Source organism: Balaenoptera physalus, assembly GCF_965194825.1.
Source record: "Balaenoptera physalus genome assembly, chromosome: 6".
NCBI classification, from domain to species: Eukaryota; Metazoa; Chordata; class Mammalia; order Artiodactyla; family Balaenopteridae; genus Balaenoptera; species Balaenoptera physalus.
In genome coordinates, this window is record NC_138885.1 from 66,362,277 (window position 1) to 66,389,988 (window position 27,712).

Below are 27,712 nucleotides of genomic sequence, written 5' to 3' on the forward strand. Positions count from 1 at the left end.
GTTGCAAAGCAATATATTTCTAAAGGGCTGACATAAAACAGACTATATAAAAAACTATCCCTTCACTTACAAACCTATAAAATTACCATCCAGAACTCTTTATTATTTTTCTATTTTTCACTACTATGCATTCTTGAAAAGTGTTCTTGCTCAAATGTTTTTCAGCAGTTGTCCTTCCAGCCCACGAAGGAGGATGAGAATGAAAACATTTTTTACGTGAAGCCTGGGACTACCCCCAGTGATTTTCTTTAGTGCTCTTAAGTATAACTAGACCATTTTATAGTGGTCATCTACATTCTTTAATAATGCCTCAGATGTCTCAGGAAAATTTTGCTACCTGAAAAAGTAAGCCTTAAATTCTGCATAACCTTCAAACATTTGACCAAGAGGGCCCCGGAGGCCCCCTCCCTTCACCTCTCTATGGCATGGGAAGGTGATCAACAGTGTTTGCATGTTACAGCAGCTTCCACCCAGAGTGCTCTCCAAATACAGATTTTTTTATGAAATCAAACTAAAGGGAAAAGGAGAGCCCACATGCATTAAATTTATTTTAGGCCTGGATCTGATTTCTGTTATATCTCCTTATTTGTGTCCTGTAGACCAATCTAAATTGCTTATATAATTCAAAGCCTCGTGCATGTTCACAGCACACCATTTAGGAAATATCAGGCATACACAGAAGTGCACCATGCCAACCATTCCCTGAAGAGTAAAAAGCCACTCTTTCTGGGCTTCCCTGGTGGCACAGTGGTTGAGAGTCTGCCTGCTAATGCAGGGGACATGGGTTCGAGCCCTGGTCTGGGAAGATCCCGCATGCCGCGGAGCAACTAGGCCCGTGAGCCACAACTACTGAGCCTGTGTGTCTGGAGCCTGTGCTCCGCAACAAGAGAGGCCGCGATAGTGAGAGGCCCGCGCACCGCGATGAAGAGTGGCCCCCGCTTGCCACAACTAGAGAAAGCCCTCGCACAGAAACGAAGACCCAACACAGCCAAAAATAAATAAATAAATAAATAAAAATGTAAAGAAAAAAAAACCACTTTGAAATATTCTTAAAAAAAAAAAGGCCACTCTTTCAAAGGGTCATTTTCCGTGTTGAGTTTTCCCGAGCCAGACCAGAGTTGAAAAGGGGGGGCCATGTAAGTGAATTTTGGCCTGATGTTCTGGACAACTTGAAGAACACGGCAACAACCGTGTCTCTGGATGGACTTAAAATTTAGGATCCTTTAGGGCCCCTGTCTCCTCAGAAATTATCTTTTTTTCAGCTCAAAGAGGGTCACCATGTTGGTGCTGATAACGTTATTTTTCTGATTTACCTTTACCCTGAGAAATCCAGAATAGTTTGTGCATACAGTTGGCCCTCCATATCTGGGGATTCCACATCCATAGATTCAACCAACCACAGATGGAAAATATTTGGAAAAAAAAAATTTTCAAAAAGTTCCCAAAAGCAAAACTTGAATTTGCCACACACTGGCAACTGTTTAAATAGCATTTACACTGTATTTACAACTATTTACATAGCATTTACATTGTATTAGGTATTATAGGTAATATAGAGATGATTTAAAGTATATGAGAAGAAGTGTGTAGGTTATATGCAAATACTACGCCATTTTATATAAGGAACTCGGGCACCCATGGATTTTGGTATCTGCGGGGGTCCTGGAACCGACCCCCTGTGGATACCGAGGGACAACTGTACATTTTAAACTTTCAAAACTGCCTGACTCTCCTCAAGCCACTCAACTCTGAGTGTGATATTAAAATGTCAATAGCAAGACAGTATTTCTCATGATGGATAAACTATATGAAGCCCTCAAATATTTACCATTTTGGATATCTTCTGCTCTGTGGTTATGTGGTTTTAATAAGAGAGAATCTGAAATGACTATTCCTGTTTTAGTGACTGTGTTGCTTTTTCCTTAGACTATCAACCACCCAGTCATTCAACTCCATCCTGTTTGCAGAAAGACAGTCTCTTTTAGGCACCATTCCCCACCTCTTTTTTTGTTCTGGATGCAGATAGACGTGTCCTCATTTCCAGACTTGGTGATAGAAAAAGATTTTCTCTCACAAGTTTAGAACCTCACAGCTTAGATAATAGAACCAATCAGGGTTCTCTTTAACTTGGACTACAGTAACTTCTTCATGCAATAAACTGAAGAGAGCCATACTGTCTGGTCTTCAAGTCTTCTCCATTTAAACAGAGGTCAAGCAGTAGGCACCTGGCAGTGTCCAGCCTGAAAGAAAGTAATAACATATTTCAGCCAAGCCCAGAGCTGCCAGATAACAGGCCAGAAGCTCCCTGTCCCTCCCTCTTCAGAGTTCCTGGTCCTGAGAGATTACCAACCCCTGAATAGCCTTCTGTGGAGCTGAGAAGAGAGATAGGGTAGGGTAAGGCAGTTGTACCACTAGAGGAAGACTTTGGCAGCAAAAGACAGGTGCCCTGATGTCTGCAATTGACCAGGTGGGCAGAGAGTAGAGACGCCATTTTCTCTTACTAGTGAGCCGAGAGCATTCAAGGCTTGCCACCCAGGTAAGCCTTTATTCTTTTTGACCAGACAAAAACCCTAGCTAAGAATGTCCTGACCAAGAACACCAGAATGGGAAGCCAGCCTTCTGGCTGCCTTCTCCAACTCCAGTTCCTTATTCGTGTGGCCAGATGCTGCTCTCTTCCAGGTCATCTTGGAAGGGTCATCAAAGAATCATATATTTTAGGATTTATTGAATGAACTCAGCAATTTTCTCCATTTAAGTATTGAAAGTCATTTATAGATTTTGACAGGGAACCAATTTCAAACTGACGTGTCAGTCACGTGGCCAGCTATAGACTGGGCGCTTACTAGCAACTGCTGCCCAAAGCCATGTGAAATAGCAAGTAAATGGTTTTTTATGTGATGTGTTTACACTCTTGTTTAGATGAAACTTGTTTTCAGAAACAAACATGCAAACAAGCCCTCTTCAGAGGGGGTCTTAAATTGCACGGCGGATTTCCTGTTCAGAACAAGCTCCAGGTACTCAGATGGAGCCTCTGCCCAGAGCATCTTGCTCGCATGCCGAGCAGTGCCGTGACCCATGCTTGTGCTACGAAGCCAAAGCTGGCTCACAGCAGAGATATGTTGCATTTACTAACTCTGTGACCACAGGCCTGGTGCCTCGTCCTGAGAGCAGTTTCTCCATCTGAAGAATGAAGATAGTGTTTAACCAGCAGGAACAAATGTGACGCGATTGGTTAGTGCCCACCTAGTTGTCCAGGGCAGAGTAAAACATTCAACAGATGTTGAATGCCCTCTCCAACTCCAGTTCCCCACGCACTGGATGCCAGGTGTACCCCCAATCGAGATAACCAAAAATGTCTCAGACACCCCGAGCATCACCCAACTCCAGTTCCTTATTCACGTGGCCAGATGCTGCACCTCTTCCAGGTCATCTTGGAAGGGTCATCAAAGAATCATATATTTTAGGAATTATCGAATGAACTCAGCAATGTTCTCCACTTAAGTATTGAAAGTCATTTGTAGATTCGCCCTCTCCTTGCCTCAAATAGTCATTGCCTATAAGAGGAAAAACCCTCGTCTTCTATGCTGTTTACTTTGAGAAAAGGGTCATACTTTTCGGATTAAAGTAGTTTGTTTGTTTTTTTTATTCCCTGGCTCTTCCTCTAGGCTCCAAAGCCAGATTCTTTCAAAGACTGAACTCTTCAGCTTCCTTTTGGTCCTGAGGGCACACACGCACATGCACACACACAGTAGGTTTAAGTAACAGTTACGTTCCAGATAGACTGCATTTGCTACCTCATTCAAAACCAGGGCTGCTTCACTCACTCCCTGTTCACAGGCACAGGGTCGTATGTTGCATTGCCTCTTCTTCACTCCCTCAGGCAGGAGGTTAAGGACCCTGAGATTTAATACATTAGAGATATTCTTGGGATCTCAACACACTTCCTCTAAGGTCTCAAACAGGCAGGGAAAGGGTTTTGGTGAGAAGGCAAAAAAAATCTGAGATCTCCTGGAGCTGAATTCTACCGCTGCTTTCTAAACACAAGAGAATTTTATTTTCATTGTTGTTTTTCTTCCCTGTCATTTTGCTCTAAGTGAAATGCCAAGCAGAAGAGCAAAGTCTACGTTTTGGAATAGGAGTACCCAGATCACAATGTATTTTGCCTATAGTTTTCACCCACTGTTTTTTACCGTCTTGAATATGACTTTGAAATAACCCACCTTCAATTTAAAAAATACATCCTCCCATGTTGATTGAAGAGCCTCATGGCTGGATCTTCTGATATGACGCCTAACGTCCCCCCCCCGCCAACTAATTGATATTTGACCTTGAAATAAGTTACATGGATGTTCCACTACTGATTTATTTCCTATTCAGATGCTACTGGGGTTTGTTTGCTCATTGGTGTTTTGGGGGTTTGTTTTCTTTTCTCTTCTTCTTAGCTGCATTTCCAAAGCACATACCAGTGTACAGTTGGGAAAGACAGAGCATTCCAGAAATAGGCAGGGGAATCCAGTGTGCGGTCGAAATTTTGCAACAAGTAACCCATATATGGATAACCTAGTTTACTGTCACTTCCCCTCGCCCTGAGCTGCCCTGGGATTTACATGTTCCTTTTCACTCCCCCTTGGAACAAGGCTGAAATGCCTCAGTTCCCAGCCTGCTAGAGCCACTCTCTAAGAAGTTTACTTTAGTCCCATGTAGGGAAAAAAGAATAACGTTTTAGTAACTACTTCAATTTGTGATGTTTCTGCTGCCTTCCTGTGTGACTTTGACAAGGTACATGATCCTTCTTACCTTATGGAGAATATGGGTCACAAGTTGAGTCTGTATGGTTCCCTGGGATCTCAAAAAAAACCCAAACAACGTAGATATGTAAAATGTTATATATTAATGATTTGCCCACTTTTGAAAAACTAATGATGGTTTTATTTCTTATCCAGGTATACTGTGATGTCAGGAACACCTGAAAAAATTTTAGAGCATTTTCTAGAAACGATACGCCTTGAGCCAGCTTTAAATGAAGCAACAGGTAAACACCTAGAACAGTTGTATGTCTAGTAAATCCATGCAGAGCGTTGTAAAAAAAAAATTCTGAGTTCATTCTCAGTGTGTGTAGCCACAGCAGTTTTAGAAATGGGTCACGTGTACGACCATTAGATGAGCAACCTCCTGGCCCTCCTCTGCCTGCTCGCCCTGGTTGTGCTTTGTACACGGCTCAGTCTCGTTCATAGATATTATGAGTAGCCTTCCAAAGGCATTTGTTATCATTTAGAGCCCACCTTCCATAGGCACCTCTTAGGCTTTAATTTAAATAGTACTTATTCCCGTAAAGGATTTGAAGCTGCCTGCATAAAAGGCACAACTGTGCTCCAACTGGGAGTAAAGTGGTTCTTTCTGAGATTCTTGGGCTGCCCCAGAGTGTAATGAAACACCACCTGTGTTAGATTCCTAGGACCGCTATAACAAAGTGCCACAAACTGGGTGGCTTGAACAACAGAATGTATTGCTTCTTAGATCAGGAGGCTAGAAGTCTGAGATCCATGTGACGGCAGGGTCGGTTCCTTCTGAGGGCTGTGAGGGAGAATCTGTTCCATGCCTCTTGCCTAGCTTCTGGGGGTTTGCTGGCCATCTTTGGCATCCCTTGGCTTGTAGATGTGTCACTCCAATGTTCATCTTCACACAGTATTCTCCCTGTGTCTCTTCACATTGTTTTCCCTCTGTGCATGTGTCTCTGGGTCCAAATTTCCCCTTTTTATAAGGACATCAATCATATTGGATTAGGTCCCACATTAATTATCTTAACTTGACTACATCTGTAAAGACCTTAATTCAAACAAGGTCACATTCTGAGGTACTGTGAATTTGGACTTCAACATATCTTTTTTTGGGGAAAAAATCAACTCATAATACCACCTTCCAGTGAACCAGTCTTGTTAACTAAGACACAGAGATTTGAGGGTAAATGAGATGAATCTCACCAATGAATTAAGTGTTCAGAGTTTGGTATCATTCTCCACTTTGGTTACCATCTTATGTGTGACTTTGGAACAGCCCACATTCATTTGCTACTGGCCTCTCAGAATAATGGGTTGATATTTTAAGCACACTGAACTCCATAGAAGAAGATTTCTCACTGAAAGAAGTTCAAAGACTTATCTAAAAAACTTAGTAGTAGTTCAAAGTCCAGTTCTGTCATCTTTGCAATATACTCAAGGTAAAGTTAACATTATTATGCCTCCTTAAAAGTATTTTACCACTGATTTACTTCTTATTTTATCTTCTCATTCCAGTTTCTCATTTTTTTATATACATTATCTAAGGTTTTTTATGTAGTGAATTAATTGGGGAGTAGTAGATAGAAAAGCCAGGATCTCTGGCTCCAGTGCAGCTATTTGCAGTTCAATATTTGTTGAGGATCTTGTTGGGCTGGTGCTAAGCTGGACGCTTAGGACAAGGCAGTGTGAACAAGAAACCACCCTCCTGTCCTCAGGAAGCTTATAACCTGCTACAGGACCTAAAGGAATGTGCAAACAACTTGATCATAAGGCTGAGGGGACCAGGCAGAGTGTCACAGAGGATACAGCCTTTGAAGTGGCCCTGAAGGAAGGCAGGTAACCAGTAACTAGAGACTGAGGACAAAGCCTTCCATCCTGAGGGGCAACATGAGTGCTGACCTAGAAAGAGACAAGGAGGACCAGGTGGTCTGTCTTTGCTAGACCATCGTATACAGAAGTGTCAGAAAGAAGGTAGCGTTTAAGAATTAGGGTCCAGATCTCAGAGCATCTTAAATGTGAAGCTAAGCCTTGGGAAGTGGTTGAAGATGTCTGAGCAAGGAGAACGTGATAAGATCTTTTCTTGAAAAAGGAAATCCTTGAGGGACCAGTTATGAGAGGATTGCTTGCTTCCAAGAGGCAAACATAACCTCAAAGAAACCAAATTTCTAGGACCCGAGGTCAGGAAAAATACAGATTTTTCCCCTCTGATTAACTGTTGCCCAGAATGTGTGATTGCATAATACAAGAAACAACATCTTCTCTAAAGTGAATATTGTCCAAAAAGGAACGTTCTGGTGCATTAGAGACTATGGAATCTAAGAAAAGATCTGTAAGAGCTTTACTACCCACGAAGAACAAATATATTCTTCCTTTTAAAGTCACTTCTGAAAGAGGAGGGGACTGGATTATTGCTTCTTAAAAACTTGAAGCCCAGAAATCAGTGTATAGCGTGGCTGTCACTTACGATATGACTCCTGACCATTCCATTTTTTATATTAGAACTAAGTTCACATCATAATTTAATACTGAACTTTATTCCCTGCAGTTTTTTTCTGATTTTGTTATTCTTGCAAGTAATGTTCATGGATTGGATGAAAGAATAAATCTGTCTTTCTTATAATCAAAGATATGAATTACTATATGGTCATCCTAGACACTAAAAATAATCTTAGTTCAGCCCCATGAAACTCATGGATGCAGTGGGGTGGGAGACCCTTGGCGTTTTTGGATTTACAATACAAAAGAGATGTCAGAATTGCCAGTGAAACTGGTTTACATCGTAGAAATGAACACCCCTGGGTTTGATAGTACATTCTCTTAGTTTACCCCCAAACATGTATTTTCTGCCTGAGACCTTTTGGTTTCCTAGACTTTCTACTTCTATGACCAGAATTAGTCCTTGAGTGACTTGGAAAATCATTTTCTAGTAGGAAATGATTTTTTTAATCAGTTCTCAAGAGTTACTGCTTATGAGCAGAGAATAAGAAAGCCACATTGAGATGTGGGTGCTGAGTGATTACCATGCTGATTGACAGTCTCGCCAGCCTTGGAGCACGCTACTCAAATCTCTGCTTTAGCAAAATTTAAATTACTTTATAGCACAGGCCTCTGGGAGCCTTATAAGCAAGCATTTTCTCTCCTATCCTCAGAGAAATCCTTTATATCTAAAACATATAAAGATGACCCTAGATGTTAAACTCAGACATGCCAATGAACATCCTTTCATACCTAAGAAAAAAAGTTCCGTACAGCTTCTGTCTGACACCTCGCCATCTTCTGTGGCCCAGTATAATGGGACTGAAATCACTAGTAACACCTAGTGACAACAACTTTGGATTACACTCATCACCTATATTTAAATGAGTATAATGGTATTATGTGACGTGATAGATATGTTAAGTAAAGCTAAGGTGGTAATCATATTGCAATATATACATGTATCAAATCAACACTTTGTGTATCTTAAACTTACATAATGTATGACAATTATATCAATTTTTTAAAAATACATATAATGGTTAAACCTTTAGTCACTGATTCCAACTTTGATAGTATTTGTTAATTTAAAACATAGACATTGAAAATTCAATATATATAGTTAACGATTTTCATATTTCTCACCCTTTTCTATTAGAAAAGTTATGTGAATTTCACAAATCTCAGCCATGGTAGTTCATTTTTAATTGAAAACCCCCATAAGCATCTTGGATTCCAAAGCTTTAACTTGTGTACTCCTAACGCTTTTAGATCTGTCTTTATGTGCTTTCCCATTAAGGCTGCCTGAATAATACAGTCTTTGCAATGAAGAACCAGCATCAAATTCAAAATGAAGCTTATTTGGGGGGACTTGCCTTATTTCTTTTGCCATCTCCCCACTTACCTATCTAAAAATAGCTCCAAATATAGGACATACACCATTTTAATCTACTGGAGAGCTTTTGCTTTGCTTCAATTGCTGCTCACAGCCTTTATCTTGTCTTTTTTTTTTTTTTCCTGCTTTTGTTTCCCTCGCCAGTTCTCTGCTCTTACCACCTCCTTTTTCTGTAATTCTATCACCCTTTCATCTTTTATTGCTCCTTCTGGAAATAGAAGGTGAAAAAGAAATAAAGGAAAAGAGATATTGACAAAAGACAGGTGGTGTAAAATGGACAAAGAAATGACCATGTCCTAATCCTGCATACATGGTACTGCCCATGTGTGGCTCTTTAATTTTATATATATATTTTTTAATTAATTGTGGCTCAGGTGACCAGTGTCATTATTACAAGTCTGTCTCTTTTAAAAACTACCATACGTTTTGTCCATTGTCCTAAGAAATTGAGTTTTGATCTCAAGCTCTGTCAATCGTATTATGTTTATATGCAGTGCTTCTTCGTACAGTAAAACCACAATACCCCAAGCCGATGTGTAAGAACCACTGGCCAAGAACAAATGAATAGATACTCTGGCTTTCCTAAACATTTCTACAGGAATCTAATTTCCTTTTCTGCTTTGTTTTGCCCCCCTGCAGATTCTGTTTTAAATGACTTTGTTATGATGCACTGTGTTTTTATGCCAAATACCCAGCTTTGCCCAGCTCTGGTGGCCCAATATCCTTTTGTTGTGAGAAGTCCGTTCCCTCGACAACACCCCACACGTATACAGCCATTATCTCATTGCATGCTCTCCAGGTAAGTCATAGCTCGGGCAGAAGTGTGCTTTCCGCCCTTGTCGAACTCTGAAACATCAGCAGTTTTTCCCTCGCACAGGTCTCCAGCTCTCCCTGGCATGGTTTTGCTGTGCCATATTTAAGGATTTCCTCCTTATTCCCTGTGCAGGGAAAAGTGCGCCAGTTTACCCTTATAAGGAAGATAATGCTGATGAGAAATATACATACCTGGGAGGTGGGCCAGAGAAGGCTATGGTGAACAATATTATTAGGGAATATTATTAGGGATAGTTTCCTAAGCTTGGAGACAGACTTTGTACCTCTGTCAGGATACCTGGCAGGCCGGACGGTGATGTGTTTGTGTCCCTCTAAGCTGTAGTATTAATCAGAACACTAACCTGCTGAGATATATACAAGTTATCATTGGGAGGTCACTTTTCTTTCACATTCGCCCTAGTCCACCCTATTCTCTAGATACCGAAATTTATTCCTTTGTGGCTATTTTTATTATTATCCCATTGACTTATGTCAAAGATATAAAACTTGAAATTCTAATGGCAGTTCCTCTAGGTAGCTTCATACCGAGCTTGTTCGGGGGCAGCTTTTCAATAGTCTATTGAGTTGACCAGTGGGTGCACAGTGTCTGGCACAGAGGGATCATTCAGAAGATAGAAGCTGAATAAAAGGAGTGAATATTATGAATGAGTTACACCCTCAACTTTGGCAGAATGTGAAAGTATATTTTCCAATTCTGCTTTATTTTTAAAGCAGCAAAAAATTAGGCCCCCAAATACTTTGGCCTTCTTGAGCAGCGAAATATATTGAAGGAGAATGGCTCTCTTTTCTCTGAGCAACCCAATCAATGTGGCATGTTTTCCTTTTTCAGAATTATAATTGCCGTACCTGATTCTCATTTTCTTGTTCACCCATAATTCTCTTTGAAGTCAACAGAATGCGTGAGGATGGGAGATTGGAGTTGAATGTGCTATTCAGAGGATGCTGCAAGAGTGAGATTTGGGTGTTTATTTGCCTGGAAAATATCTTTCCAAGTAATGACAGCTTAATGAGACTTAAATATATTACATATTCTTTCTGGCTCATATTTAGTTTTTCTCAAGTAAAATTAACACATTCAGGATCTCTCTGTGCTCTTTAACTCCATACATAGTAATCATTATTAGACCTTTGAGATTTGTTGGAAGGAAAAATAAAAAACCACCATTGAGTTTAGATTTTTTTTTTTCCCCAACAGTTAGCATGTTGATAAGCTTAAGGCAAACAAAACCAAAAGAAGGGTGAGAGAACGTAGTGGGCCAAGTCATATCTTTACAACTCAAAGCCCCAAACATTAAGCTTATATTCTTCTGGCAAATTCTGATTTCTTATTAGCTTATTCTCCTTCAGAATTGATTGAGAACATTCATAGCACTGACCTCTGTTCTTAAAATAGAAGATCCTAGAGGGAGAGTCTATGCCATGCGCCCGTAGGAATGTGGCGGGGATAATGTTGCAGGGAGGAGGAGAAGGCAGGAAAGTGGACAGTAGAATCAAGGGAGGCCTGTGATATCCAATCCTAATTCTTTCCTCAGAGATGGAAGGAATCAGGCTGGTCGGGTATCATCTATGCTACCTAGTGCCCTCAGACCACCTCCTTCACACCCCGCCCTTTGAGAACTTAGATTCTCTTAATTGTTCTATTTTGAATCAACTCTTTACGTGTCAGGCACCACTGACCCATGTTATACTACTTTATCCTTACAGGACTCTATTGGGTTAGTATCAGCTTTATTTTACAAACGAGGATTCTGAGGCAAAAACAAACATAACCCAAGGCAAGTGGCAGAACTAGGATTTATCCAGGTCTTAGGATTCCAAGCATGGGGTGTGTCACTTTTTTTTTGCTTCACAACTTATTTCTTTAAAAGCTTATCTTTTAACTAGAGTTTAAGAACATTTCTTGGTAATGTTTTGCATGCATGATACATGTTTATCTGTGCTTCAGTCGGCTAAAAACCAAAGTGGGCCAAATAAATAGTGTCCAATAGAACTTTCTGCAGTGATGGAAATATTATATATCTGTGCTAGTCCAGTAGCCACTAGCCTTGAAATTGGCTACTATGACTGAGGAACTGAATTGTTAATTTTATTTAATTTCTATTCATTTAAATGTAAATAGCCAGATGTGGCTAGTGGCTGCCATATTGGACAGCTTAAGTCCAGTCCTTAGATACTGGGAGTAAAACAAGAACTACTGTCCTCTAATGCCTAGAGAAAGCATGCCAGGGAGGCCAGGAACTTACCCTGCTGCAGGCAAGCGAATGGAAAGGGCTCTATCCTTGAAAGTCACATATGTGTAAGTGTGTTTATATCATGCTAAAGACTCAAGTTTTAGTCCCTTTGCCTCCAGGGAGATGTTATATAGGCTTCTTATGTAAGCTCCTTTTTTTTTGGTCATAAGTAACATAAACCAACTGTGAGTGACTTAAGGAATAAAGGAATTCATCAGAAGGATGGGGTAACTCAGAGAACTGAAGGAATCCTTAAAGAGTCCAGACCTTAGAAGGGAACCTCGGGGGTAGCAACTAAGGAACAGCTTTTAGAGTAAATCTACTCCAAACATCCTGGGCCCTCACCTCATTCCCACATCCCTGGGAATAGCTTGAGTCACTGCCGATGTCTTGGTCAAAGAAAAGCAAAGCACTTTACTGGACAGTTTTATAGAGACTACCTGTAAAGAAAAATAGAGAAAGTGGAGAAATAGACAATGAACCGTCAAAAAAAAAAAAAAAAAAACCACACATATAAACTGCTTAGCACCATGTCCTCATGTGACAGGGAGATAGAATGTAAAACGGAACAAGTGGGCTAATACCCATGTTGTTATGGGGTTTAGGGATAGTAAAATATAATACTTAACCACGTTCCATTAAAGCACTTATACTGAGTGAGTTGATTTGGCTGAGTGTTTTTAAGTACTTAATATGTGTGACTTTTCATAGCAGCCCTATGAAGAAGTCAGTGTTTTCACTGCTCTTTTTCCAAATCAATAAACTAGGATAAGGAAAAATTATGATTTGCTCAGAGAAAGGTAATTACTAGTACAGAAAAGATTCGAGCCCTGAGCCACTGGCGGCTATTTCTGTCCTTAATCCACATTGTATGTCTCCTCCAATTTTGCTTTTAGCACAGCAGAAGATGGTAAAACTCTGTTTAACATGAATATTTCAGGCCTTTTATGTGCTAATGAGAGAGACTCTCTATTCATTAGATATGCTTGGGACATGATTTGGCCTGATGAATATACAAGTGCTTTATGATGAGTTTTTTAAATTATATTTGTTCAATTTCTGTACTTTTCATCTCTAGTTTCTTTAATCTTTTTAAAATCTGTACTTAGAATTCAGTTCAATTTTCCATTAGTCTTTGAAAAGAAAATTAAAACCCCCTATAACCCTACCAGGTATTACTATGGTTAACATTTTGGTATGTATCCTTCCAGTGTTTTTTCTATACATATAGATATATGCTTTGAAATATAAGAATGGAGTCATACGCTAAATAATTATGTATGCTTTGTTACTAAACAAACAGAGCCATTTCTCTCCCATTAATTTTTTTTCACACCATTTTTCTAAATATAGACAGCTTTGTCATCCTTAAAAATAGAACCATTCTCATTGTAAAAAAATTCAATTTACAGAAAAAGAGAACAAAATTCACCTGGTATCTCACCATTGTATTATGAAAAAGCTTTCAGGAATTATACACGTGTATAATTTTATATAAGTGAGATCATGTTGTATATGCTTTTTAAAAATATGGTTTTTTTTCACTTAACAGTATGTTGTGGATATCTTTTCAAATCAGTATATACAAATAAAACTACATCATTTTTTCCAGATAATTCCACAAACACTGAACACTTACAATGTTATACAGTGCTGGGCAACAAGGTGACAAGGATGCATGAGAATAACATGTTATCATTTTTATTGAATCACAATCTTATATGGTAGATATATCATAATTAATTTTCTTAGCCTCTTCCTATTGAATATTTAGATTATCTCCACATTTTTTCCTATAACAAACACAGTGGGATGAATCAGCATCCTTCCAGCTAAACCTTTGCCCACATATACTCCTTACTTTAAGTTTCTAAATGTAAGCAAGGAATACGGAATATTTTAACGCTTTTGATGTTTATTGCTGAATTGCTGTCCTATTGTTTTAATTTTGTGTTTTATGGTTAAACTCTGCCTTCTTTTTGTCTGTACAAATGCAGGCAGGCCTTCAATTCAGTTAAGTGATCACAACTAAGTTAATATTATTTTGAATTTTAATAAATGTATCCTTGATTCAGAGCATTTTCACATCATTTACTTTATCTTTCCAACACCAGCCCCCACATGTGAGGCAAAAAAGGCACTGATATGATATTTATTTACATTTTACAAGGCACTCGGAAGCCAAATAACCACCTAAGATTCCACATGTACTAACAGATGTTTGGAGAAACTCCGTGTAGCATTAATGTAATTCCAGTTGTAACGGACACTGTATTTGAGTCCCCACCATCAGTGCCATCTCAGGTGGTCAGTCTAGCTGGTCATGGTAATTGGCTGCCTTTGACCGTGATTGGCTCTCACGTTGCAGGCCCAATGTAGACAGGGCCAATGAGATTCAAAGAGAGGCTTCCTGGGGCTTCTGAGTAAAAAGCAGTTAAGAGAACAGGAACAAAACAGAAACGGACTCGCAGACTTTGAGAACGAACTTATGGTTACCAAAGGGGGCGGTGACAAATTAGGAATATGGGATCAACAGATATAAACTACTATACATAAAATAGATAAGCAATAAGGATTTACTATATAGCACAGGGAATTATAGTCAATATCTTGTAATAACATATAATGGAATATAATCAGAAAAAAGTAACTGAACCACTATGCTGTACACCTGAAACAAACACAATACAGTAAATCGACTATACTTCAATAAAAAAGAAAGAACAGGCAGTCTGTTGCCCCAATTGCCTGTGGCAGCTGTCCTACAACCATCAGGGCAATAAGCCCTATGACAAAGCTGAGATGAGTTGAGCGTCAGGGAAAAAATGAAGTGTATGATGACATCATTGCACTTGGACCAATCCTGAAGCTTACCCTACCGATGTCAACAAATACAACAATACTATCTGTTCTCAACAACAATCTGTTGTTGAGAACAGATTTTTACTTCAGCTGAAAGAATCTTAAGTGATAAATGGTTTATACTTAAATTTATAAAAATTTAAATACAGCAATAATTTTGGTCAAATATTTTCTCTTAGTATCCTAATTTCTTTTGGCTTAGTATTGAACATAATTTTATGCTTCTGGCGTGGAAATAATTTAGTTTCTTGAATTAAAAAGAAAATATGGAATACAGATTTGCCACTAAGTTTTAGCTAAAACTGCCTTTGTATGTATTACGTCCTTATACAGAAACAAAGTAAACACAATAGCTTTCGTTACTGAAAAGGCAGATTCTCCATCCTTTATTTCTCTGTGAAAATGACCTGGGGGTATTCTCTTTATAAGTTGACTTGGGTTCTCTAAGAGGAACATTTACCAAAATTTGTAAATCAGGATTTACAAAAGAGCATCAGATTCTTAAAGCCATGTTTTTAGGAATATTCTTGGCATTTCTAAGGAAGATTGTCAGCTTAAATTTTGTTGAAGCCAAATTTTACCATTTTAGTCCTTTACTTGGTTCCAAAAAGTGTTTGATCCATGTGGCACTATAAGAACAATTTATCTCTGCAGATATGCAATTTCAGAGTTTATTTCCAATAAGGAAGGCTTGGTTTGATGATGGTATGAACATGGTATCCTCTTTCCAAGAAAATGACTGTATTATCAGATATTCTACAAAGTATTTTATATACATTTTCTCAGCTTCATATCAACACTGTGAGATGTGTACTCTTTTTGCATTAAGGAAGTGAGACTGAGCAGATAAATAATTTGCCCCAAGTTACATAGCTAGTAAGGGTTGGAACAGTATTTGAACCCAAGCAATTGTTGCATTAGGCCAAGTCCTAACTGACCTGCTATGAGTACAAACCCCTGACTAAAACTAAAAAGAATAGCCAAGAACTAAAGGCTTCTAAAAATGCAGAGAAGTCTGAAAATCAGTGAGGAAAAAAAATATTCTGAGCAAGAAAATGGGAGGCAGAAAGAGCTCATGTGAGCTCCAAGTTAACAGGTGCACACAAACACAGGAGCAGCTGTGTTGGTAGGAATAGCATCACAGTGTTAAACTCAGAAATGCCTGGTCTTATGAAAAATTTCAAAGCCATCCATTTAAAGATTTTGAATTATTTCCAGAGGTGGATCAGTGATAATGATGATCGATAACCTTTAACTGAGTACCTAATATGTCTCAGATACCATTCTACATGGTTTACCACCAGTATTGCCTCGTCTCCTTCTTAACAGCAACCCTGTGAAGTTTACTGATGATGGAGAGACTGAGGCTCTAAATGGTCAGTTAACTGACCAAGGGTCTCACAGTCGATAAGTGGGGAAGCCAAGAGATGAACCCAGATGGTCTAATTCCAGAACTTGAATTCCCAAGCACATGCTGCATCAAGGAAGGAGGAGACTTGGTGCTCAGGATGTGGGGATGCTCCACAAAGTCAAGCAGGGTAGTAAAGAGGCCCATAATACAGTAGGAAAAGCAAGAGCTCTGAAGTCAGAAGACCCGTGTTGAAGACCTGCATCTTGAAACCTATACTACTTGGCAATTATCCTTAACCTCTCTGTACCCCATCTATATAATAGGGGTAATTATAGCTGCCCTACCCACCTCACCAAGTTTTTGCAAAGATCAAATAAGGCTGTGTGTGGGAAATACATTATAAACCTTAAAGCCCTGTGTAAATATTGCCCCCTATAAATAAATGATTGTACCATCATGAGAGGAATATGGCATAAGAAGAGAATGTGCAAAAGCTTTGTCTAGTCAGTGGGCAGATGACCCCCAAAGTTTGTTTTCAGCTTCAAGCAGAGATCTTGTATGCAAAGCAGGGTTTTAAAAAACAACAACATTGAAGAGTATCAGTTTGAATGTTGATAAGTGTTTTATAAATAGCTGCATAATTAGCATGTACTTACTGCAAAAAGTATACATAATATTTTATTCCCTGTTGTAGGCTGTAATGAATCTGCTGCCTCTACATCCTAGGAGGTTTTCACTTACTTTCCCCATGATAATTTTAATACATGGAGCCATTATTAGCTGAATTAAGAATAAGTAAATGAGCAGTAAAAAAAAAAATACAGAAAAATTACAGGTGCCTGTGGTGAGTAAGATAATAACTAGGTAAAAATATATGAAATAATTACAGTGTTTGAACGGCAGAGCCGGCATGAGGAAAATGCCTCAGTGGAATATTAAACCTGCTGTTGGCAGGGTAGAAAGACTCTATGGCCTTTACCTCTTCTGATTCTCAGCCCTAATACCTCACTGAAAACAGATCCAATTTGTCCTCATCCATGTTTATATGATGTCAAAGGGGCTGGTCCAGTTCAATAAAGATTTAGTCATTCTGAAAGCCTGTGGTCCTATAGACTAAATACCCAATAACTAAAAGGTTCTGTTTAAAAGATGTACCAGATTTTGGTATTTGTTGTAGACTTAGTCAACCTGGTAACATTGAATATGAACTTATTTAGAATGTATCTATGATCTGCGTTTGATATCTCAACAAAATGGAATTTCAGGTAATTTAGATAAAGAGTTTTAAAGAGCTGTGATATTTTGGGGGAAAAACAGTTTAAAGAATATTCTATTATATGTAGCACTCCAAACAGTGTCTTTGAGGGGAACATTTGAGTTGAAAAAAAAAACATTTTTATCTTTCACGTGCCCAGGACTTGATTAGGAAATGTAGAGATTCACCTTGAATTTGAGACATGGTTCCTGCAGTTAAGGATTCTCTTTTTTGTATTTGTTTTCTTTTTTTATTGAAGTATAGTTAACTTACAATGTTGTGTTAGTTTCAAGTGTACAGCAAAGTGATTCAGTTATAGATATATATGTTCTTTTTCAGATCCTTTTCCATTATAGGTTATTACAAGATACTGAGTATAGTTCCCTGTGCTATACGGTAGGTCCTTGTTGATTATCTGTTTTATATATTGTAGTGTGTATATGTTAATCCCAAACTCCTAAGTTATCTCTCCCCCTGCCCCCCCACCATCCCCTGTGGTAGCCATAAGTTTGTTTTCTATGTCTGTGGGTATATTTCTGTTTTGTATATAAGTCCATTTGTATCTTTTTTTTAGATTACACATACACGTGATATCATATGATATTTGTCTTTCTCTGTCTGACTTACTTCATTTTAATATGATAATCTCTAGGTCCATCTATGTTGCTGAAGGATTCTGATTTAATACTCTTGGATGGTGAAAAGTCGTATTACCATAATGAGAAACCTCAAATTAGGATTTGAATCATCAGTAGTTTAAGAATGTCTGGTCTGGTTAGAAGTGGAGAGCCACTGCTTTCTAAATCAACAGACGTTGGACAAGAGAACTGGTTGAATATATATAGCAGAGAGGGTCTAGTTCAGACATTAGGGATCCTGCTTCGCTGACTCTAAGATGGTCAAGGCTGCAACAATTAACTCTTGGTTTTCTGTATGTGCTTTGTCTTCTTTGAGGGCTTTTGGGGATCAGTTCTACATCTCAGATGGATTTCCCTGTTATCCAACAAACTTCTAGGTCACCTAATTCTGCTGCATAATATATGTTTGGATAAAGAAATAATAATATTAGATAAACACAATAACATAAACAAGTCAACAGAGTACTGGGGCGGGAGGTAAGAGAACTGAGTTCTAGTTGGAAGAATTCCATTGATAAATTCAGAAAAATCACTTCACCTCATTCTACCTGTTCCCTTACCTCTGAAAATGGTGGAGTTGAAGGAGATAAAATCAAAGCTCAGATTCTATGATTCTGTGAATCATCTGAAATCAACTCAGTATATGACTGATGAGTTTGGCCACTTTGACTATTATGGCCTTTTCTTTTTTTTTTTTTTTTTTAATTTTTTATTTTTTTAATGCTATTCTTGTCTGCTTACATTCTTTTTATGTATGTATGTATGTATGGCTGTGTTGGGTCTTCGTTTCTGTGCGAGGGCTTTCTCTAGTTGTGGCAAGTGGGGGCCACTCTTCATCGCGGTGCGCGGGCCTCTCACTATCGCTGGCCCCTCCTTGCCGAGCACAGGCTCCAGATGCGCAGGCTCAGTAATTGTGGCTCACGGGCCCAGTTGCTCTGCGGCATGTGGGATCTTCCCAGACCAGGGCTCGAACCCGCGTCCCCTGCATTGGCAGGCAGATTCTCAACCACTGCGCCACCAGGGAAGCCCATGGCCTTTTCTTAATTGTGTTAAAAGTAACAATTAAGGGAATAATTCCAGATTCTCTTACAGACTTTAAACTAGCACTTTATGAGGTACCAGAATCAGATACCAGAACAATGTTATCTTTCTGTGACTATTTCCCATGAATTCAGGCAGCCATATTGCTTCTTACCAGAACCCAGCTGTCGTGATATCACGAGTCATGACCTTATTCTATACAAGTATTTCCTGATCATATGACAAAATCATTAGATTATTATGTGTTTGATATTCTCTACTAACCTACTCTTGAAACAGACATTAGCTAAGTATGTATTTCAGATGGTGTTCTTCATATGTTAAAAATGTGTGTGGTATGCATTAATAATCCTTTCTAAACTGTTATTTGTGCTGGAGAAGAGTTAGATTTTTATTCCACATAGGACTTTCTCCATCAAATGGTTCATGCATTATTATTCTAGCTTTAGCCACGGAAAGTAATGGTTTCTGCAACCTTTCTGATGTGTGTGAATTTACAAATACTATATTTGAAATGTTACTCTTGTTAGCTTGCATTTTTGACATCATATTGAGACAAGGGACCTGGGGGGATGTTCTTTATTCTTTGGCTGCTTTCTGAAGGGAATATAGTTTTTTTTCTCTTTCCCCTTCTCTTTTGTAGGAGTTAAATAAAATCTAAAAATCACATAAATATTCTAAAAACCTGGGGAGATTGTTATGGGGATAAATAGAAGCCCCAGTACCATTTCAGGTAAATCAATTACATGTAGAGTCTTCTCTGTGTCCCCTGAGAATCTGATTCAGCAGCCTGTTGAGGAATGGAATGGTGTGATGCCTGTGGAGGGGCCGAATCCTTGAGCACATGCCTAGATTCAGCTATGAAAATACTATTACTCCCAACTCCACCTTAGTGAATAAACACCTGGAAGGGGAAAGGCGAGACTTTGTGAAACAAATCAGTGCTTCCTTTTGTTTTTTCCAGAGGTAAAGATACGTAACTTTCATGAGAAAAAAGAGAAAGCCTCTTCCTACTCCCTCTGGATTCAGTCAGTTCTAGCTCCCAGGAGACTGTGGAGCTAGACATGAAGAGTGGCGGGCACTCAGCCCTTGGTTTCGAGACTGGACATGCTGAGTCAGCTCTAGGAAACTAGGAACTTCAGCAAAAATTTCCAAAAGGAAGGAAGGAAGAGAACGAGGGAGGGAGGGAGGGAGGAAGGACGGATGAGAGAGGGAGAAAGAGAGAGAGGAGGAGAAATCTTTTTCTCATTAGGAGCTCTGCTTCCCAGATGCAATTACTGGTAATAATTTCATGAACCCAAGCACCAGTGTGTAGTCACTATAGCCACTGTTTGGGTCATAGGGGTGGCCATAAGAGCCCTGCCTGGATTTGTAAGCCCTGCCATTTACTCACTGAACAACCTTAGGCAGATCTCCTCTCTGACCCTCGGTCTCCTCATCTGTAAACATTTACCCTTCAGGTTTGTGGAGAGCATTACACAATCATGTAAGCACTTGAGTATATTTATTATAAACTGTAAAGCCTGACCCATATTTGAAGTGTTAATCATGTTAATCCTTCCAATCATGTGTTCTATCTTTTATTGTACACAAAAGACAGATTTCCCCAGCAGAAGAGAAGACAAGAAAAATCTGTGTTCTGACCCACAGAGACAATGACAATTTAGTCATCCTACACTAGGGCCCTATAGATTAGCCACAGGTGTGCAGCTGGTGCCTCTGGGTCCAACATACAAGCATTTGTATTGCTTCCTTGAGTCCAAGTCGGGATAACCTGGAAAGTTAGAATTATATACACTTACTATCAACTAGATATTTCAAACCATTTCAGCCTCATACAAGTAGGAAAGAATCTCTCTCTTTCTCACTCTCTTACTGACTTATGAGTGAACCAGTACATATTTTTCAATCAGTCAAGAATTACTCACTTGGTACCCACCATGTGCCTGACTATGCTCCTAGGTACCCTAAAAATTAGTCTTAAAATGTAGTGCCCAGCATTGCAATTCTTTGGAAAGAAAAACTGAGTTATGTGTGCATACAAGCAAGAGACCAAAGGGTTAATCAGAAAAAAAATAATTTTCACAGAAAGTGATCTTTCTTCCCTTTTTTATTATAAGCTCAAAGAGAATTGTAGCAATACAGGTTGAGCAATTTTCTTTTTCATGAATCCCGTGCTCAATTGATGAAAGCCATTTTGTAACCCATTTACATGCAGTAAACCTTTGCTTTAAAGTTCTGTCATTTACCTTGATCATGATTACTTATAGTCCCTTTAGAAAAGGCCCTTGACTGGTTTAGCTCCCAAGCATAGCACTGCCACAAGACAGTTTTCTACAGTGCCTTTTAAGTCATGGTCGTAAGCTAAGACATGCCCAGTCTTGTAGCCAGGTATGAGGCACGGGGATATTGTATAATGCAGAATAAACTAGTTGGAATTAGGAGTCTTGGATTTCAAACCAGCTGTACAATCTCACTATGTAATCTTGGCCATTTACACTCCTTTACTGTCAGCTTGCTCACTTGTAGAAAGAATGATGTTTTCATCACAAGACTATAAAGTAGGGCTTAACTGAGGTACTCTCTGTGCAAGTTACAGTGTAAGTTATAAAAAGGAAATTGTTTTATGAACGAATTGTCTATAATATGTACTATAAATCACTGAAAAAGGAACAGTATGTCTAATCTAAAATTTTTCTTGATCACATACTATATTTTCCCTACTGTAATCCACAGAAGAATGTAAACTGAGAGCAGGGACCTTCACCAGACACATATAGTAGACAATCAGGTATCTGTTGTATTAATGGATAAAATTTCTATGTAAATGTCACTGTGCTAGGCATGGTACAGAATACAAGAAAAATAATGTATCACCCCAAGCCTCAAGGAATCTATAGTTAAGATGACTAACCATTGATGCACAAAAAGCCAATAAGAGTTAAGTTATGGTTCTGAACAAGAGAAAAAAGGATGGTATAAAAACTGTGTCTAAAAAACAAACAAACAAAAAAAATTGTGTCCGAGTCCCTCACCGGAAGACAGATACAGCAGGAACCTTTCCTTGTCCTAACCCTGGGTGAGTTTATCTACCTCAGCCTCACTTCCTTCCCATGTGCTTGTTGTGTCAGTCACGGTTCCAGCAGGACTAGATGCCCACTCGTAAGTGTTTAACTGTAGTGCATATAATGAAGGATTGTAGAGATGTGTCCAGAATTGTGGGAGCCAACAAGAGGTGGCAAGGTGCAACAGCAGGAAGCATTACCAACCCTAGAGGTGAAGGCGGGGCAGCAGGCAGGCAGGCAATGTGATGAGAGCCGGAGCTAGGCGCAACAAGAATCGTTGTCAACACACAAGTCCACGTGGAGCCATTCAAGTCTAATTCTTTGGGCAACGATCAAGGCAAAGTCAGCTGGGTTTGTATGCATTTGGTCCAGAACCCATATGCAGGTGAGGGTTTTCTTGAGGGCCTAAGGAAGGTATTCCAGTAGTCCAGAAGGCAGGCTTTCTGAAGCTGGGATCTGTCACCCTGTCTTTGCAAGTAGCACAGTGAATGGCTAAATAGCTTCCTTGACTCCTTGGCACTTACCACGCACAGCCTTCACAAGGTACAGAACAAGAGAAGATGGATTATGCGCTCAACAATAAGAGGCGAGTCATCCGCCTGGTTTTGCAGTGGGCCGCCGTGTACGGAGACGTCCTGCAAGAGGACGATGTGGCAGTGGCTTTCCTGGAGGTACGTGGGGGTCATCCCTGCCAAGAATGCACCTTTGTCCTACAATGCAGGGACTTCCCATAGGCGTGGCAGCTTCCCTGGAGAGACTGTAATTGCAAATTCTAGATTCTGTTAACATGTTCCTTCATCAGAAAGGTACTATAAGGAAAGTAAAGAAAAGCATCATCCATTATCCTGCCACTCTAATTCAATAACTGGAAGTAGCGTTCTAATGTATTTTCATTTGGTTGTTTTCTTTGTTATATTTTCCGTAGTCGTAATCACATAGTACCCATCATTTTACAGGCTGCTTTTTCCACTTGATGTAAGGATTTTTCCATGTCAGTAGAGTCTTTCTAATAACAATTTCTAATGGCCTTGCCACAGATATATTTATTTGTTCCCATATTATTGAATATTTACATCATTTCCATTTTTACCTTCCTAGAATAACAGCGTAGTGAACACTTTTGTGCCAATAGGTCTGTCCTTGGTTATATTCCTAGAAGTGGGATTACTAGATCAAATGGTGGATATTTTTGAGTAGAGTGAAGCAGATAACTTTACTGAGGAATTCCCGGGGCCATGAGGTAGTTCTGAACGGACATGATTTACTTTGTAAACACGGCTTTAAGCTGAGCTTCCCTTTTCCTTCCCATGGCTCCAGCCCAAGTGACAGCATTGACCTGGGCATTTAATCCTTGATGACTCATTCTGTCCTCCAAATCTGAGATGGGGACCTTACTCCTGTGCAGGCAAAAGGCAACGTGGCTTCTGTTTCAAACTTTATCAGTCTGTCTGTTCAAGAATGAATTATCCAAAAGAAACGTCCCCACTCTCTCCTTTTTACTCATGTCATTTGGCAGGCAGAGAAGCGAGGCTGGGAGGAAAGGTGGACAATGAGAGTCCCTCACGGCTGTGGGATAAAGGATTTTGAAAATGTAGAGGAATAATAGTAGCTTGGGTCATTGGGTCATGGCCTCTACCCACTGGATCGAGTAAAGGACCACTTTGCAGATGATCCAAAGTGGTGTGAAGCTGCCACCGCCACAGCTCTCAGCTCCTGCTGGGGAGGCCACTGCTCCTGCACAAAGCAGGGCGCGGCCGCTGCGCTCAGTGGGCGGGACCGTTCCCAGGACGTCAGTGAAGAGTCCTGAGTTGGTGACATAAACTCAGCAGAATTTCAGTTCAGTGCTGAAAACCACGACTGTACTTTCACCACCAACAGTTAACCACGACTAGTGGTAAATAATAAACAACAAATACTACAATAATAGTCAAAATAAATATTAAAATTTCCCTGAAAAGACATTGAGGTGAAAACAGTGCTCTCAAAGGATAGACTATAAAATAACCCATTCCAGAACATTGCATTGCATTGCCTTTTGTATAACTATCATATAAACAATTCATTTGCAATTCAATTTTTTAAATTTTTTTTATTGTGGTAGAATATATCAAACATAAAATTTGCTGTTTTAATCCTGCTTAAGCATACAATTCAGTGGCATTAATTCCATTCGCAGTGTAACGCAAGCATCACCACCATCGGTTTCCAAAATTTTTTCTCACTTGTAATTTTGAATGTAGGCATGCTGTAACATTTTCTTTTCCTTTTTCGTCCCCAGTCCGTGAAACCATGGTCTGGAGATGCTAGCGAGGCAGATGACATAGGGACACGTCTTTGTTGCTCTTTACAGAATTACGTACCTTTTGCAGTTCTCGTTAAAAGCCTGTGACCTTTACCAATTACAGGAGTTTTATGTGTCTGTATCAGATGATGCCCGGATGATTGCTGCCCTCAAGGAGCAACTGCCCGAGTTGGAGAAGATTGTCAAGCAAATGTAAGGAAGGGCATGGCTTTGGGGTGTGCTTTCATCAAGTAAGTGCCTGCTGCCTCTGAATCACATCATCTTCCAGGAGGTCCTTTGCCCCCCCCTCCCAAAAGGTGAAAGATGCTTTGTCAACAACCACACGCTGTTCTGATTTGAGCAATCTGAGCATCGGGTGAGGAGGCGCAGTCAGGCCGGATGAACAAAAGGACAGAGATTCCGCTTAGCTGCCTTCTGTGCCGGATGGCTGCCAAGAGAGACCCTGGGGAGCCAGAGATCCTCTCTGAGTGTCTAACTCAATAAACTCGGGTCCCTTTGGTTCAAGGCGGTGAATCCAGTAATAAAGTGGTCAGTGGCATCTAAAGAAAGTCTGAGGAGAATTACTTATATGGTAAATTCACTTTTTGCTGCCAATGCTGTTGGTGGTGAATATTTGTGCCCTCTCAGTGGCAACACAGGTTTTCACATGCTATTCTTTGAGCCGTTGATTAAATACTGGCTACTAAGTAGACTTTGAGATCGAGAAATTCTGGCTTTTAACATCAGTTCGACCAGGGATCTGTCTGTGACAAGAGCTGATCTCTTAGCTGTCTCCTCTGGGCCTTGGCCTCTCAGTATTAAAATAAGGAGGCTCGTATTGCCTCCTGAAGGGATGCTGTGATTTCATTCTCGAATGTAAGATTAAAGTTATATACAAATGGAGCAATTTAAAATAATAGTACCAACAGTATTAAATAATGTGCTTTCTCTATTTCTCGTAGTTCAGAAGATGCAAAGGCTCCACAAAAGAAGGTAAGTGGCAACGGATTAGGATTCTCTAACTGTGCCCTGTAGAATGACAGTTCTCCAGAAATATAATATTGCAATATATGGCAGTGATATCTTGGTAAATACAAAATATGTTTTCTTTATTTCTCGACTCTGCTTCTCAGATGTGTGTCCTCTGAGTTGCAAATGTGCATTTGTCATTCATTCCGTATGACAGCTGCTGCTGTTATTATTTTTTACAGCACAAAGTTCTTTTGCAGCAGTTCAACACAGGCGATGAGAGAGCCCAGAAGCGCCAGCCTATCCGTGGCTCTGATGAAGGTGAGAATGTCTTCCAACTTGTGCAGATCATTTAAAGTCAGAATAAAATCCTCCCCCTGGGAATCACCCCTTGGGCCCACAGAATAGCTTTTCTTGGCTGTCCCTGTGTACTCCAAATGGTTTGCTTGGAGGTGCCCGTTTGCATTCCAATTATTTATGTTCTTGAACTCTGTGCCTGGAGCTGAGGTGCTTGTTCACAGTCCCCTGATTCTACCTCTCCCCCGCTGCTACCTTTCCTTGAAGGAGAGAAAGATTATCTCAGGCACCCGTTGTCAACGTGGCGGGAGGGTGGCTGGCGCTTTATGGACGCCTGGCCGAGGCGGAGCACCAGGGGCACCTGCAGAGCGGGGCTCCCACCCAGGGAGAGCAGTCTGGCCCTGAGCAGCACCTCGTTACAGCCATCAGGGAGGCACAGATGCCGGCTGCTATTGTTTGCTCGGTTAAGATTTCTCCAAAGAATCACAACCAAAATAAGATGAATGATCATGATAAAATCTTCATCTTAAGCCACAGATGACTCTTGCAATTTAGCGGTGCCCCAAACTCCAGAATTACAGGAGCCGGAATTGCCTCCAAGATCTATGTGTTCAGAGCTGAGCGTCTGGGTGCCACAAGTGGGTCTGCTGAGCTGAGTACCACCCGTGCCACCTGGCCCGGCCTCCGAGTACACAAACCAGGGAACAAGTGAGCAGCAATGTCAGCAAATGTTCACGGCCCCAGGCGGAAGCACTCCTGTTTGCAGAGGTGTTAATGTTGGCTCCCCGCCACCGCACCGGGCAGCAGGAATCCAGTAATCTGCCTACAACACAGCACTCCCGGTATTGTGAAAAAGACAGGCTCACAGACAAAGGCAGACCCAGAAAACTGGCCTAAACATGCTTCTCGTTGTTCCGCATGACCTATGTGTGGGTTTTTCACAAATATCTGTTGTGGTTTTTGTAACTGGAGCTGGCAGTCATGGACTTTTCTTAGACCAATGCTAAGGTAAGAAGTTTTAGAAGGGGGCAGGCGTAGGCATAAATGAGTACAATAAATACAAATCTTAAGAATGGCAAGATGATGCAAATTTCGGAGGATGTCTAAACATTTTGCACAGCTTTTTTTTTTGCAAGAACTCACAAGACCAATTTATCTTATTGTTGCTGCCTTCCCAATAGTTCTGTTTAAAGTCTATTGCATGGACCACACCTACACAACCATCCGGGTGCCAGTGGCTGCGTCGGTGAAGGAAGTCCTCAGCGCAGTTGCCGACAAACTAGGCTCTGGGGAAGGCCTCATCATCATCAAGATGAGTTCCGGAGGAGGTAACAGCCTTCTGCAAAGCAGAATATCCCATCCAAACAGAACCCTGCCAGAAGTTAGCGAGGCCGTTCCAAGCTGATCCAAAGGGACAAATTGGTGCTGTGTATGCTCCCAAAAATAACAGACATAAAGTGGTTAGAGGAGGGCTGGGCTAGTGTCTAATATCCCCTATCCTGTAGGTACCCACTCTGAAGCAGAAAAGGGTGAAATGATCTATCCAAGGCAGTTGGAACTGAGGTCCCTGGTGTGGATGTCAGCCTGGAGTTCTTACCCTATAAACCCTAAACAAAAAAGCTTAAGGCTGTAATAACATATAATGGAAAAGAACTGAAAAAGAATTTATATATGTAAATATCTGTGTCTATATGTATATATTACTGAATCACTTTGCTGTCTACCTGAAATAACGCAACACTGTAAATCAACCATACTTGAATTAAAAAAAAAAAAAAAGCTTAAGACCTTGGCGCTCTGAGAAATGTGGGCCCTAAGAGGGCACCTGGCTTTTCTAGCTAAAGGCCGTAGGTTTTCACAAGTCTGAAGTTGGAGGTGGCCGTAGGCTGGTTCTTTTCAGCTGATGATGGTTTTCCTCCTTTCCCAGTAAAGAGGGCAGGAACTCAGCTCGTCACACAAAACGAGAAGTATTTTCCCCCGCAGGATTACTAGACTGCTCTATGCTTTCCTGAAATGCCGTTTATTCATTCTTCATATAGTTACTGGCCACTTGGTGTGGCTGTGAGAGGAGAGGGGGTGTTGGACACAGCCTGGGCCTCCAGGTTGCTCACAGGCTGGTGAGGAGGGAGACAATAAATAAATAATTAGAGTCCATGCCGGCAAGAGTTTTGGAAGGGTCTGCATGCATTGCAGTGAGAGCCTGGAGGAGAGAGCCGTCAGGCTAGCTTGTCCAGTATGA

At 40.3% G+C, this 27,712-nt stretch overlaps 1 protein-coding gene across 6 annotated transcripts in view; it reads left to right on the forward strand.

Annotated features, from left to right (window-relative positions):
- The window catches only part of RAPGEF4 (Rap guanine nucleotide exchange factor 4), a 310,972-nt gene that overhangs the window by 251,707 nt on the left and 31,553 nt on the right, over positions 1–27,712 (forward strand). For all 6 annotated transcript variants that reach the window (XM_082465339.1, XM_082465337.1, XM_082465338.1 and 3 more), the window contains 7 exons: positions 4,944–5,032; positions 9,289–9,367; positions 22,447–22,597; positions 24,332–24,420; positions 25,170–25,200; positions 25,419–25,497; positions 26,655–26,801. In XM_082465339.1, coding sequence (XP_082321465.1) covers positions 4,944–5,032; positions 9,289–9,367; positions 22,447–22,597; positions 24,332–24,420; positions 25,170–25,200; positions 25,419–25,497; positions 26,655–26,801 — 665 coding nt within the window. The remainder of the gene's footprint in view (positions 1–4,943; positions 5,033–9,288; positions 9,368–22,446; positions 22,598–24,331; positions 24,421–25,169; positions 25,201–25,418; positions 25,498–26,654; positions 26,802–27,712) is intronic.